Source organism: Kryptolebias marmoratus, linkage group LG24 (assembly GCF_001649575.2).
Source record: "Kryptolebias marmoratus isolate JLee-2015 linkage group LG24, ASM164957v2, whole genome shotgun sequence".
NCBI classification, from domain to species: Eukaryota; Metazoa; Chordata; class Actinopteri; order Cyprinodontiformes; family Rivulidae; genus Kryptolebias; species Kryptolebias marmoratus.
Window position 1 is genome coordinate 20,174,059 of NC_051453.1, and position 14,524 is coordinate 20,188,582.

A 14,524-nucleotide genomic window follows, 5' to 3' on the forward strand; every position below is an offset into this window, starting at 1 on the left:
ATATATATATATATATATATATATATATATATATATATATATATATATATATATATATACAAATAAACATACTCACACAAATAATACAAAAAGGATAAAAAATAAAAACAAAGGATTAAATTCAAAAAAGGGTAATGTCTTAGCAAACATTTAAAACCCACTTCACCAGTTGACCTCTCTCAAAGAGGTCCCCATTAAATATAAAGACAAAAGAGGCCCACTCAGCTTCTTATAACCCTTAACATCTCATCTATTTGGCCATCTAAAATGGAAAACAGCTGGGGCTCATACACTCAAAAATCCTTTCATTTGTACATGGAGATTTTCCGTTATCTTTTCCATTATATACACGTCTTTCAATCACTCTTGCCATTGTTGAAGGGTGGGGGGGGAAAGGCTTGAGCCAGGACAGGGTTATCAATTTTCCTTGTGACCAATAGAAGGATCTGTAGTATCTGGACTTTCCTTTTCCCAATGTTTCTTCCTGGGGTCAAACCCAGTATATAATGCAGTGGGTTCAGCGGTAGTGCAAATTTAATTTAATTTAATTTATTGTTTTTATTTCTATCTGGACTCCCTGACAGAATGAAATCAATATTGGGCAGAGTGTGGTCCCCAATCTGATTACAGTTCCTCCAGTACAAATTTGTAGTATTTTTGTCATATTTTGATATGCTCGTGTGTGTTCTGAAGAATCTCATTTTTAATTTCCAATCAAATTCCTTCCACCCTGTACTATGAGTAATCTTATGACCTTTTTCACAGAAGTCCCACTCTTCATCTTCAATAAGAACATTCATTTCCAGTTCCCATCTTTGCTTTACATCTAAAGAACTGTAAGAGAAATGTATCTGTAAATATTTATACATATTAGATATAATCTTCCTCTTGCTATTTTTCTCTACATATTTTATTATAAATTTTGGTAAGTGCAGTGTATGTTGTTTCAAGGTGATCCCTTAATTGTAAGTGTATATTTCTTTAGAGCATAATCCGTATCTGTCTGTATCTATCGTACCTGTTTAAATGACTTAAGGGTATCTCCATCGAATAACTGGTCAGTTCTAATTAATCCTTTCTCTGCCCATCCTTGAAACCCTGCATCCAGTTTGTTTGGAAGAAAGTCAATAATCTTGGAATTTTTCTCTATACGTGCCACTATTTTCTTCTTCACCAAAGACCAAATTAAATTGTATTTTAAAAAAGAATGAAAGGTTTTTATTTTATAAATAAGTCAGGGCGATTTTTAAGCACTTTACTAACGCAGTTAATGTTTCATTGAACTGAAACATTTTGCTGTATTTTTGAAGACATTTGTCAATATTTATGAAATGTGGACTATTTTTCCATTTAATTATTGACTTTTTTTTCCATCCATCTTCTTCCGCTTAGCCGGGGTCGGGTTGTGGGGGTAGCAGCCTAAGAAGGGAGACCCAGACTTCCCTCTCCCCAGCCACTTGGGCCAGCTCCTCCGGGGGAATCCCAAGGGTGTCCTGGGTCTTCCTCTGGGCCTCCTCCCGGTGTGACGTGCCCGGAACACCTCACCAGGGAGGCGTCCAGGAGGCATCCTAATCAGATGCCCGAGCCACCTCAACTGGCTCCTCTCGACGTGGAGGAGCAGTGGCTCTACTCTGAGTCCCTCCCGGATGACCGAGCTTCTCACCCTATCTCTAAGGGAGAGCCCAGACACCCTGCGGAGGAAACTAATTTCATCCGCTTGTATTCGTGATCTCGTTCATTCGGTCACTACCCAAAGCTCGTGACCATAGATGAGGGTAGGAACGTAGATCGACCAATTATTCGAGAGCTTCGCTTTTTGACTCAGCTCTCTCTTCACCACAACAGACCGGTACAGCGCCCGCTTCACTGCAGACGCTGCACCAATCCGCCTGTCGATCTCCCGCTCCATTTTTCCCTCATTCGTGAACAAGACCCCGAGATACTTAAACTCCTCCACTTGGGGCAGGACATCTTCCCCGACCCGGAGAAGGCACTCTACCCTTTTCCGGCTCAAGACTTTTTTTCCAGTTTAAAAAAAAAAAGTGCTCACATCAGAAAGCACGGAATTTAAAAAAGAAAATTGGGGGCAACCGTACTGTACATTGTAATGTATCTAGTGTATTATTTCTTTTAGAAGCTTAATACCTGGTTTGAATAGAATTGCATTTTATTAATTTTCCGGAGTAATCCAGAAAACAACCAGAGCTGCAGCCCTGATTGCCCAGAATTAAAATCTGATCCTAATCTGCTGCTTATCTTCATGTCAAATGTGTTCTCCAGTAAAATAAATTAAAAGCATGGAAGTGGCTGCTAAGGTTGGTACAAAACAGATCCAGTGAGGTACGATGTGGGTGGAGGTGAGTGCAAAGTGACTGGTGGTAGAGTGCTTCTTTTCATATAAATAATTTGGGTGGGAGCTGTTTAAAATGATAAAAGGTACAATTTATTGGAGGGATGGATTAACCAGAATGAGACCAGTCTGGCTCCATGCTGGGACCCTGTCATCTATGGCCATAATAGTTGGGGATCCAGAAGGATTTTCAGTGTGGATCAGGTTGGTACAGCTTTCCTGGTTCCTACTGTTCTCCATCAGCAACATGCTTGGGGCTTGTACACTGCACATCATTATTGGGCTCTGAACAAGAACACCATGGGAATATCCAGCCTCAGCGCCAACAACCATGAACGTGTTTTGAAGGTTGGCAGCTGATGCCTCAGGTACTACTTGGATATTCTGAAATGGTGGCTGAACAGCATAGTGCATGGGCTGCAGCATAGATGTGGTGGTGTAGTAAGCAGGCTGCTGCTGCTGCACAAGAAGCATCTGGCATTGACTTCCCATCTCTTGTTTCACTGAGGACATTCCTTTTTTCACCGTGATCATGCTTGACTTCATCGCCTGAGATTGCTCAGTGGTTTTACTCACAACAGTGTGGTCTGTATTTTTGGTTGACTGCAGTTTGGCTGGCTGGGACATTTGTTGAGCAGCTACCAAATGTGTTTCTGATGTTTGTATCTTAGTCCCAAAAACATTAGGCAGAGGGGGGACCACTTGTTTCTTCTCAGTTTGGACCTTGGTGCCTCCACATATTTCGGCAAGAGTCTTGAAACTTGGTCCAAGATCATCCAGGAAACACAGGTCATTCTCAAATGCTAGTTGGCTGCAGCAGCCAATGGAACCAGCTGAGGAGTCCTGGCCCTCATAGCCAAAGACCTGCGGATTCTCATCTTCACTGGACATCTGTTGGAAAAATATAGGTTTTAGTTCTCGGGATAGAAAATGACCAGTTAGTAAATCCATCTAAGACAAATCTCATTGTCAGGTGGTAGAAAAGGAGACGCATTTATCAGTCACTCTGTGTTATAATCATACCAGTTCTCACCAGGGCTGCTGCGAGTGTGTGTCGATGGATGAGGGGGGGGGGGGGTTATTATAGTTAAATTGTTTTTGTCACCCTGATGGCTACTGGGTGTGTGTGTACATAAAAAAATTATGACATTTATTTTCAAGCTATTTAGTGCTAAGTGTTTTGTGTTTCAAATGGACAATTTAGGAAATAATGCAAATATAAACTTTTCTTGAATATATTTAAATGCAGCTTAGAGTTTCAGCATCCACTCAAGCACACTAGAATTTTTGACCACCTAAAATTGTGAGAAGTTAAAAACAAACAAACAAACAAAAAAAACCTCATGCAATCCCAAAAGATGTGTTATGAAAAAGCATGTAACCAGAAAGTTTGTTGCTAAACACACTTCCTTGTTGCATTTCATGTAGTGCATAATGCAGTAGTTAACGCAGGAAGGGTGGACTTAGTTTTCACACAGCTTCTCCATATTGGCTAGTTTTTAATAAATAAATAAAGGCATGGTAGAATCTGTTAGGGTTACATTTGAATAATTTTAGAACCTGGTAAAGACAAGGAACAAAGATACTCTGAAAAACTGCCTCCTGAAATTGTCTCTGATTTCTGACCTGTTTGTCGACCCCTCTGGGGAAAGTGTCTGGCAGAACTATGTAATCAGAAATTCCTCCACCTCCTGATTCTCTGATTTTTGACTTGGACTGGATGGTCCCATTTCTATGGACACTGGAAGAATGCATCCCATTTCTATGGACACTGGAAGAATGTTCTTCAGAGGCACCATTATTCATCTCCTTCATCCCATATTTGGATTGGACAAATTGTTGTGTATTAAAACCTAGCGCCATCTCTGAACTATTTTGAGCCATCCTCTGCTCCATTTTTACAGGTACATACAGCAGTGGCACAACCTAGAAAGGGCAAAAGTACAAATGTTAGAACAAAGTTTTTTATTCACTTATTTTAAAATGGAAAAAAACAAAAACAAAACGTTTGCCTGCAAATATTTAACTTCAACTGCTTTTTATTGGCAAAAGACATGAAGACATAACATTGAGAGTGTATAAAACAGTGATTAATAAACAAGATATAAGAATAAAGTAAGAGTAGCAGAACAAAATCTTTATTTTTAAAATAAAGATGAAACGCTTGCAAATAACTTCTAAACAATTAGTTAAGAGTGAAGGCTTAAAAAAATTGAATAACTTTGTCTCACAGTGTTGTCTCCTTTGCCCTCAGTTTTGTCGCATTTGAGATTGTCCTTAGGGCCAAAAGGCAGCTCAGCAAACCGATCTTGAAATTTTGAAATATCCCCACACTCGCACAAGAACAGTAACAGGGGAATGACTGTAAAGAAAAAAATAAGTTCTATCTAAAGAAAAACAAATCATGAGGCAATAAATCAATCAATAAATCTACGTTTTAGTTTTTCAGAGTATGACATGGTTATCTCCAAAGTTCTTCAAAGTCTAAGTTTAAATGGTTCACACATATCCGGTCATGTCATAGGGACTACCATAGCAGCAGGGGATACATCTTTAACCACATGATTCCTCATGACATCATTCATCTTGTCACACTTACGCAACAAAAGTAGGAGGCCCAGAAGAATCAGTCCAATGCCTGCAGATCCTAGCTTTGCATTTTCCTTAGTCTGATGACTGCCGCTTCGTTGTCTACATGCAGCTCCATCATCACAGGTACAAACTTGGACTGTAACTTCCTGCAGCTCTGGACAGGCTTCTCCCTGCTGGTCCTTCACCATGAGCTGTAACTTGTAAAAACCAGGCCACATGGACTCCTGAGCCCTCACAATGGCTGCAGTCTCTGAAGGAAGCAGGACAGTTATTACACCTTAGTAATGTAGATAAGCTTTTTTTTAACATCCATTCGTTTTCTTTTTCTGCTTTTTCCTGTTCGGGTAGCGGGGCAGTTGGTCCATAAAAAACCCTCAAATTAAAGGTAAGTAGATAAAGTTATCAAGAAGTAGTATTGCAGAGTTTTAAATTAGGATCATCTCAGGTTGAGAAATGCTGGAGATGTAGCTGTCTTGTCTCCCAATAATCATAAATGAAAAAAAAAATAGTATCATATTTGTTAAGGGTGTTTGTAAATTAATTATGCCCCTTTTTAATATTATAATTGTCAAAGTCTGCATACCTAAGCAGTTTTGACAAGCTTTTGCAACTGTTATTTTGTGGGTCAAAAGCTGATAAGTTCGGGAAGTTTGGTGCTCTAAAGTTTTTGTGAACAATTCATGTTTTAGTTAATAGAACATGTTTTGTTATATATTTATAGCTACCACATTTAAAAACAACATTATTCTTACCATTGAAGTGCTCCACTTGCCATTTTCCCTGAGTGCCCTCAGGAATGATAGTAAATGCAAAAGGAGGACCGTTGGGGAATGTGTCCTCGTCCTTAGCATTAACAATAACAGTTTTGTCTGTTGTGCACCTCATCTGGACGCTACTGGTCAGTGTGGGGCAGTGGCCATTAAAATCTTTCAGCTGGATGGCGATGGTTCCAGTAACTGTCTTAACTGGGATGTCTGGGAGAGAGAGAGAAAAAAAAAGAAAAAACAAGAACTTAAAGAATTTAAAATAAGGTCAGACAATTGGTTTATCCTGCTAATCAAGTGTAAAAAAAAATTCTATAGAATTAGATTGATTGACACAGTTGTACAAACTTTCAATAATATTTGAGCCAAAATTTGCTTTAGATTGCAACAAAATTGTAGCACTATAGAATAAGGGAAACAAAACTGAGAAGGGTTCCAGTCACACAACGACTCTGAGGCTATTTTGAGAGTTAATTTGTCTTGCAAATTCTTCAAATCCGAGTGACAAAAAGTTTTTTTTTTCCCTCCCACCCAGCTCTAATCTCTCAATTGACAGACTTTCAGTTTTTGCTTTCAAATTACAATAAAACACTCCACTGTCCTCTGGACTCCAACAGGAAATAAGAACAAGATTTTCATAGAAAAACTTAGTTTCTTCTTTTTAACTTGCATGTCTGAATATGGTAATATTTTTCTAAAACAAATGTCCACCTGATGCGACAGATTACCTTGTAATACTCACAGTTGCAGAATTGTATCATTAAGAGGTGTTTTTCCCCATAACAGCAACAGTTTGAAACAAAATTTTATTGAATTTTCAATTTGACTCAAATACAGTGCTGCAATTACTAATTACCTCACAGCTGACAGACTTTGGATACTCATAAGCTTCTTTTAGCCCTATTGTCTTTACACTCACTTTGATAGATTCACATTCAACTTTTCAGCAGCTAAAATGAAACAAGAGTTGCACACTACCCCCTCAGTTTCTCCAGAATTAATAGTCAGGCTGATTTTCTTGACTCCAGATATGTAAAAGTTTTAGAATAAAGTCTTACCTTCTGAAATGCAGAGCACTTCAGCAAAATATGTCCCATTGACCAGGGCTGGAGATGTCTTGTCGGGTATTTTGTTCAGTTTGATCTCAGCTGTCTTTGGGTCAATAGTAAACCAGTTGTATGGATCTGAGCCTTTGGCATACCTAAGGAAAAAACAAGTTGAATCAACATGAAAGTTGTTTCATCTGAAGAGGCTTTGTGTGCAGTGGGGCTACCAAAGGGGGGCCATAGGTGGCACTGGACACCACTATAAATTTGCCTTATTTATTTATTAAAGTCCTTGAACCAGGCAGTTGCTTTCAAACTTGCTGTATGGGGGTGAATAAAAGTCAATCTTTGAAAAGAAGAGAGAAAAAGCAGTTGAGGTCCAACAAATATAACAGAATTTCTGAAATTATTTTATGGCTTTTGGATTTGATGTGCCACCAGGTTTTTTAGTGGCCCCCACATGGCCACCCCAATAAAAGATTTCTGTAGGCGCCTCTGTTTGAGTTTTTGTCCACTGACCTCACATTCTCAGCTGGTTTTCCAGTGTCTTTATCAATGGCAGGGTAAGAGGCAATAACTTCTTTAACCTTGAAGGATTTGAGTCCTTTAGTGATGGGAATAGCTTTAACTTTGGGGTTAAAATGCGGTCCCTCAAGCTGGTTCTTTACATTAATTTTAATAGGGTAGGTTTTAAGTGATGCTCCACTTTGTGATGATGCTCCACTTGGTGATGATGCTGAGCCTCCAGTTCCCTTGTTAGCACTAGCAGAACCAGCACCACCACCTGAACTGCTGGCACCACCACCTGAGCTGCTGGCACCACCACCTGAGCTGCTGGCACCACCACCTGAGCTGCTGGCACCACCACCTGCTCCTCCTCCAAATCCAATACCAGCTCCAGCATTTGAGCCAGATCCATCAAAGGGGGAAACCTTGTTCCTCACTATCAGGCCCAGATTAAGGTCCTTCACATCCTCATAATCCACAGGCTAAAATACAGGAAACAACAAAAAACAGTAGTGTTATTATTTAAGGTAAAAACATTTAGAAATTGTCTACAAGCAACATTTTGTACAATTTCCACTGACAGAACCCAAAGTTAAATTAGTTTTGTATGCAAAAGGTGTCCTACCTGTCACTGGTTGCCTAACAAGCTACAGCAGGAGAAGCAAATCAAAACAACAAAGTTCCTGCATTACTCTTTATAGTGAAGGCTTGATCATCACTACTGGGCCTGGACTTGATTAAAACACTACAGATTACCATCATTGGTGATGTTGGTATCTGGTAAAGAGGATAATTCAAAAGAACCACCCACTGACACAAAAACATACAGGGTGAAAAATTTAGATTCTGCTTCAGCCCACCATCTTGGATGTGTTAAAGGGTTCATTCATAAGGTTCAAGCAAACAACCATATGCCAAAAACCGAGCACCACAACAAGTAAGATGGCCATACTCAGCTTCATAAAGAGACAGAAGGTTATACACCATTTTAAGGTCTGAAATAACTCATGAGAAATCAGACAGGAAAGATACCAGTCAGTTGAGTTTGTGGCAAAACTTGCAAGAAGGCTCATTTTCTAAAAGTATTGTCCAAATCTTGTTTCATCTTGTGAACCCAGTTTTACGTATCATCTTATTTCATGAGTTGAAAGTATTGTTGATTTCTAACTTCTCGTCTATAGAGATACACTGATTATTCTATGTCATATGACTGGTGAGTGGAACAACAGCATAGCTGTTTCTTCTGAAAAAAAAAAGAAACTGTACCTTGTCCAACATCAGAATTCCTTCATTGGTTTTGGGATCTGTTTTAATGCTGAAATATCCAGCCTCGTTGCCACTGACGAGATCAAAAACAGCTTCCCAGTTGTCTGTCCCCCTCAGGTCCAGGTCCTCTGTTTTGATCCTCATCACCTCCACGCCAAACTGATTCTCCTCAATGCTCCCCTCATACTACAAATAAAATAAAATAAAAAATTACAGAATTAAAGTAACACAGAAATATCTACTATTAGTACAACATATTTGTTGATAATTTCTTTGGGTTTTTTGTGTGATCACGAGCATGTCAACATTGTTGATATTCTCAAATAGTAAAACCATTCAAAAGCGTCTTTTGAAGAAATATTTAAACTCAAATTGAAATTTATATTGACCATCATGTGTTAAATGTAAGAAGGAAAAGCACCTGTTCTTTTTCCAGAGTTGGCATATTGTCATTTACATCCCGGACATTAATAGTAACAGTCCCTGTTGCAGTGTGTCCACCTGGTTCACCATACAAGTCTTTACCAATCACTGTCAGAATGTACTGGTCTTGTGCCTGAAATGACAACAGCATTTAAATTAGACTTATATGTAAAAAAATAAAAAAACTGAATACAACCAGTTAAAAAATTGTTAACCATAAAGGTATAAGTTTGAACATCATTCTGATTTCTCTATCTGTAGTGAGCTAGCTGTTATCTTCCTTTTAGCTTAATTTTAGCTCAGTAAATACCACAGCAAATCAATACTTAAAAAAAAAATTGTAGAAGTTAAATTTTGCATAACCATTAAAAAAAATGATTCAGATAAAATTAATGTTTTCTTCTTTTGGCTGTTCCCTTTAGGAGTCACCATGGTGGATCATCTGCCTTTATCTCACCCAATCCACAGCATCCTCCTCTGTTCCACCAACACAACATCCTCCAGTTCATCTACAAGGCTTCTCTGTAGCCTTCCTTTTTCATGGTAGCTTCATATTCAACATCCTTTGTCCAATATAGACATAATTTCTCCTCTTTACAGGTCCACACCATCTCAGCCTTGCCTCCCAACTTTGTGTCCAAACCACTCAACCTGAGTTGTTCTTCTGTTATACTGATCCTCCATTTTGCTCACTCAGTCTGAATAATGTATGATAAAATTAATATTCTCAACATGCATTTTTGTCATGTCTTAGTCTACTTGTACAATATAAATTTGTTTACAAAAAGAATAATCCTTGAGGCAACTCTGCAAAGCTACAGGTCTGGTCCACTATTCCAAAACCCAGATGAAAACCACACTGCTATTCATTTATCTGAGGTGTGAGTATTTCTTTCAACACTCTAGAGTAAACTTTCCAGGGAGACTGAGCACTGTGGACCCTTGATAGTTGGAACACAGTCTGTAGTCCCCCTTTAAAAAAATTCAGACCCACTTCTCATGCCTTGCCTCAGAGTAGTTTTTTAGCTAACTTGGTGAACTCTGCCAAAGGTAATAGACTCACCTTCCCCTAAGTCTAGACTCTGCTCTTCATTGGCCGAAATTGTGACCAGATTAAGATGATCCTTACAGTGTTCCTTCTATCTGACAATATCTGCAGTCTACATTGGCAGTTCCCTACTTAAACCAAGTACATCCTGGAAAGAGTCCTATTTTCCTTTTCTGAGGCACCAGACATTTGCCAGAACTTTTTTGACCAAGATGTCACATCTGAGTTTTAGCTTTAGAGACCTTGATGTACCCCTTTTGGCCAGTTGGTACATATCAGCTCCTTTGGTGTGTCCTTCAGGACAGCCAAGCCCTGAAGGCCTCCTGCTTCAGTTTGATGGCGTTCATCATTGCTGGTCTCACCAAAAGGTCTTCGATTGCTAACAGCCACATCAGAGATAAAAACCTTCAGTATGGCTTATTCGAATTCCATGTTCCCATCTTTCCACTGGACATGCAAAATATTCTCCTGGAGTTGTGATTTGCAGATCACCAGGCATTTGTGAGCGCCGTTCCAGCCATACGACCCTTGAGGGATTTTGAGGTGGGGTGCTAAAAATGTGGAGTGCCAGAGTCACTGTTGTGGACTATCTGGTCTCTGTACAACCAAAGCAAGAGTTGAGGAGTGGCAGTTGTGGTAAAGAAAGGTGATGGTGGTTAAACTCACAGCTTTATTACACAGGTGCCATCCCACCAGACACCACTGCAGAACTACTTTCAGTATTCATCATCATCATCTTCTGCAGTCCTACTTGACATTCCCTTTTGCCCTATGGTGTTACAGCAGTCCCATCTAGTGACAGGAACTACTAATAGCACAGAAAAGAACAAGCTGTCTCTGTAAAGCTGAACGATTGGACACTAGCACTAACCTAAACTCAGTTCATACCTTAGCCCTAAACCTAACCCCAAAATTATGTTCCACCGTATTAGGACTTTGGTTTGGTCCCATAAAGAGCACTGGTCCTGATAAAACAAGTTATCTTACCAAAAAAGGTCTGAAAAAGGTGTCCAAAACCAAGTGCACACATGCACCTCCCCACACACCCACAATCAGTCACCTAGATAAAAGTGCAAGTGGATAAAAAGTAACAAGTGTCAGAGTAGTTCATACTTCTCTGTCCAACAAAGGCTTATGTATGTAGATGGTGCCATCCTTTTGAATAGCAAAAATGCCATGGGATGGCTGCTGATTTCTGATGGAATAAGCAATCTTTGAATTATCATGCTCAGGTTCATCTCTGTCAGTTGCCTTGACTTTCATAACCACAGTTCCTGTAAAAACAGCAATAAATACATTTTAAAACTTGACTTCACCGTGGCTGACATTCTTCATAAGAAAAAACAGCAGGAATATTTTACTTATTTTATGTCTTCAAACAGCTATTAAAAAAAACACAACATAGAAATGGGATCCTGAATGGAATCAAATGCAATTTGAAAGAGTTTACTCCAAAAGTTTTCCAGACACATTTAAAACTCTGAAATGCTGGTATCGACTCAATGTAAACAATGCACTCTGCTGAATCTGCTGAAAACCATGTGGAAGCTGGAGCGATTGACCTGGGTTTGGCTGGCTGTAGTCTGCATTGGTAAACAAATCTGACAGAATCAGAGAAGCATAGAATCTCAGAAAAGACGTTTAGGTGGAACTAGAGTGAATCTGCTGCTAAAGGCAAAAGTAAAGAGAAAGAATGAGTCAAGAACAAAGATTGGGGATCAAGTGGAACAGTGGATCACCATAAAAACAGATAAAAACAGCTTGGCATTCAAACACGCTAGGCTTTTTGAGTTTACCATTTCAACTTAACCTATTGTTTTATCTGTATACTTTACTCAATAAATCTGAGTGTAAATATGTACCAACACATCAAATTATTGGACATCTCCAACCCAAGTGGCTCTTTCTTGGATGTCGCCATTGTTTTGTCATTTTGGCTGTTTCTGTAGGTTAACAAACGCACGTAGGAGCTGGCATCTGATCACAAATTTTGCTAACAAGTTTTCAATTTAAGGAAACAACCATCAATATGAGAAAAAATATCATGCAGATTCTGTTTCTTATGTTATGATTTTTTTAAAGATCAATTTTCATGACATTGCAATGAGTAAAAAAACTGTTTCTGCTTGTTAAACAACAACATCTAAAAATCGTTTTAAAGGGTTTCTGGATTTTAATTATCATCCAGTTAAGCACAATACTTCCTTTTATTTCTAAAGAACTTGTGTAGCATTACATTTCCTTGACTTAGCTGAGAACTTAAAAGTCTCACCTCTGGGACTGTGTTCATCTACTTCACCAGGCTCAGTTTCTCCAAACACTGGAGGGTTGTCATTTTCATCTTCCACTTTGATCCTAAAGGTCATCTTTGACTCTGCTTCTTTGCCATTAGTGAAGTTAGCAATACCTGTCAGCTAAAAGGGGGGAGATAAAGCTAAGTCAATTTTAAAAGAAAAAGAGAAAAAATAAAAATAAAAACACTCAAAAAAGAATTAAATATAGCTGCTGTTTAGAATTTTTTAAATACAAAACAAGAAGTTAAAATTATTTACACATGCTGGAAACAAAATTTCAATGAACTCAGAAACAAGTTAAAAACCTAGCAGGGACACTATTTCACTGCCACCTTTCATGCCAGAGTTTTAAAATATGATCAACCCTTTTTGAAAAATGACAAAGATGTAGTCACTTTGGTTATATATTGAAAATGATGTTATGTTCTTGTTATGGCGGAGCATGGCGAACCCAGAATGCAGACTCATCACAATGTAAAAAGGAAACTAATTTATTAACAAAACTAAAAGGAAACCAAAAGGCTTGAAAAACACAAAAATGCACAGAAGACACACAGCAGAGATGGCGAGCAACAACCAGAAGGAATGAACCAGTGAGGAGTGAATCAAAAGAGACCGGCTTTAAAGTGAGTGTAAAATGAGTTGCAGCTGGGAACATGACAAGAAACGGGTGAGGTATGTGTGGCAGGCATCGCTGAGGACAGGTGAATACAGAAAGGAAAATACAGGAAAATACAGAAAGCCAAAAGACAAGAACTAAACTAAAACACAAGATGAACAAGAAATAACAAAGAATTACAGAAACATCAAACAAAGAACCAAAAGCAAAATAAACTCAAAAATACTGAAGTCCATGATAGTTCTGTAATGTTAGCATTATGCTAGTGAGTTTATAAGATCCCGTGATAGAGTTGTGACCTGTCCAGGGTGTACCCTGCCTCTTGCACAATGACTGCTAAAGATAGGCACCAGCTGTCCCTTGAAAAAATGGGTAAAAGAAAATGGATGAATGGATGAATGGATGGATGGATGGACGGATGGATGGACGGACGGACGGACGGACGGACGGACGGACGGACGGACGGACGGACGGATGGATGGATGGATGGACGGATGGATGGACGGACGGATGGATGGATTGTGAGAACTCGCATGATCTGTTAGTTCTCAGAGTTTGTTGGAAATGCCTCTTAGCTAGTCTTTTATTTTCACCTCAATATTTGTAACACTGAAAACTATAGCCATTTTTTGTTTCCTGAGGTTGATTAGTTGTGGGAGCCATCTTGATTTGTGTTGACTCCAAAAGTTTAACAGTTGTAGATGTACATCTAATCGTTAGTTTCTGGAAGTCTCATTAAAATTAAAATCTGTCCAGTGGTTCAAAAGATATTTTGCTAATAGAAAGGACACACACAAACAGACATGAGCAAAATTACATCTGTAATAACAACAAACTATTTATCAATTTAAATAATTTATATGTTGTGTTTTGATTTACATTTTACAGTGTGTCTTCTCTTTCAGAGCTGCAGTTGTAGACTAACTCACCACATACGTATCGACCTCCTCCCTGTCCAGGATTTTGTTCACTCGAACGTTTCCAGTACGACGGTCAACCTCAAACACATTAAAGGGAGCCTTGTTTACCCCGACGCCTTCTAAAAAGTACTCAATATCTTTTCCAGCCAGATCTGATCGAACCTGAAACAGAACAAGACTTTATCAGTTTTCTCCAATTGATTTGCTTGTTTTTATGGGAGGCCATTTGAAATAGTGTGGGCTGTTGTACCCTGTTGCTTCACTGTATTTGCTTTCATTATTGTCAAAGCTGAAAACATACATTCAGTTTTTAAAAGTATCTAACTGTACAGGTTCAACATGATACTCTACTTGTTTGTGTTTCGGCATTAACAGGTTGAGTAAAATTAAAACAGGCCTCAGTGACTCACCTTGGCAATAAAAGGCAGGTGAGTATAATTTTGATTTTCTTTCAGACGTTTTGGAGGCACGACCCAGTCTCTTTTTCTCCTCTGCAGTTGGCTTCCAGAATATGCCCCTACCACAAGAACAACCTGGAGCTGTAACACAACATAAAAAATTCTGCAATTAATTCAAACTTCACCCAAAGAATGAGAACCAACTGCTTGAATAAACCACAGGATGACTTGTTTTCTGTTCTTGAAGGTATGATGTCAAATAATGGGTGAAGGAGAGTCCAGTCTCGGGATATGTCT

At 38.9% G+C, this 14,524-nt stretch overlaps 1 protein-coding gene across 2 annotated transcripts in view; it reads right to left on the minus strand.

The window, feature by feature from the left end:
- Positions 1-1,962: 1,962 nt before the first annotated feature.
- LOC108228931 (desmoglein-2) overlaps positions 1,963-14,524 on the minus strand; it is a 16,932-nt gene continuing 4,370 nt past the window's right edge. For both annotated transcript variants that reach the window (XM_037974307.1, XM_037974306.1), the window contains exons 2-14: positions 14,240-14,368; positions 13,839-13,991; positions 12,269-12,410; positions 11,110-11,270; positions 8,947-9,081; positions 8,526-8,711; positions 7,272-7,741; positions 6,765-6,907; positions 5,695-5,916; positions 4,950-5,192; positions 4,582-4,712; positions 3,977-4,276; positions 1,963-3,241 (exon numbers count right to left, since the gene is read on the minus strand). In XM_037974307.1, the coding sequence (XP_037830235.1) occupies positions 2,444-3,241; positions 3,977-4,276; positions 4,582-4,712; positions 4,950-5,192; positions 5,695-5,916; positions 6,765-6,907; positions 7,272-7,741; positions 8,526-8,711; positions 8,947-9,081; positions 11,110-11,270; positions 12,269-12,410; positions 13,839-13,991; positions 14,240-14,368 (3,213 nt within the window). In that variant the 3' untranslated portion in view covers positions 1,963-2,443. The remainder of the gene's footprint in view (positions 3,242-3,976; positions 4,277-4,581; positions 4,713-4,949; positions 5,193-5,694; positions 5,917-6,764; positions 6,908-7,271; positions 7,742-8,525; positions 8,712-8,946; positions 9,082-11,109; positions 11,271-12,268; positions 12,411-13,838; positions 13,992-14,239; positions 14,369-14,524) is intronic.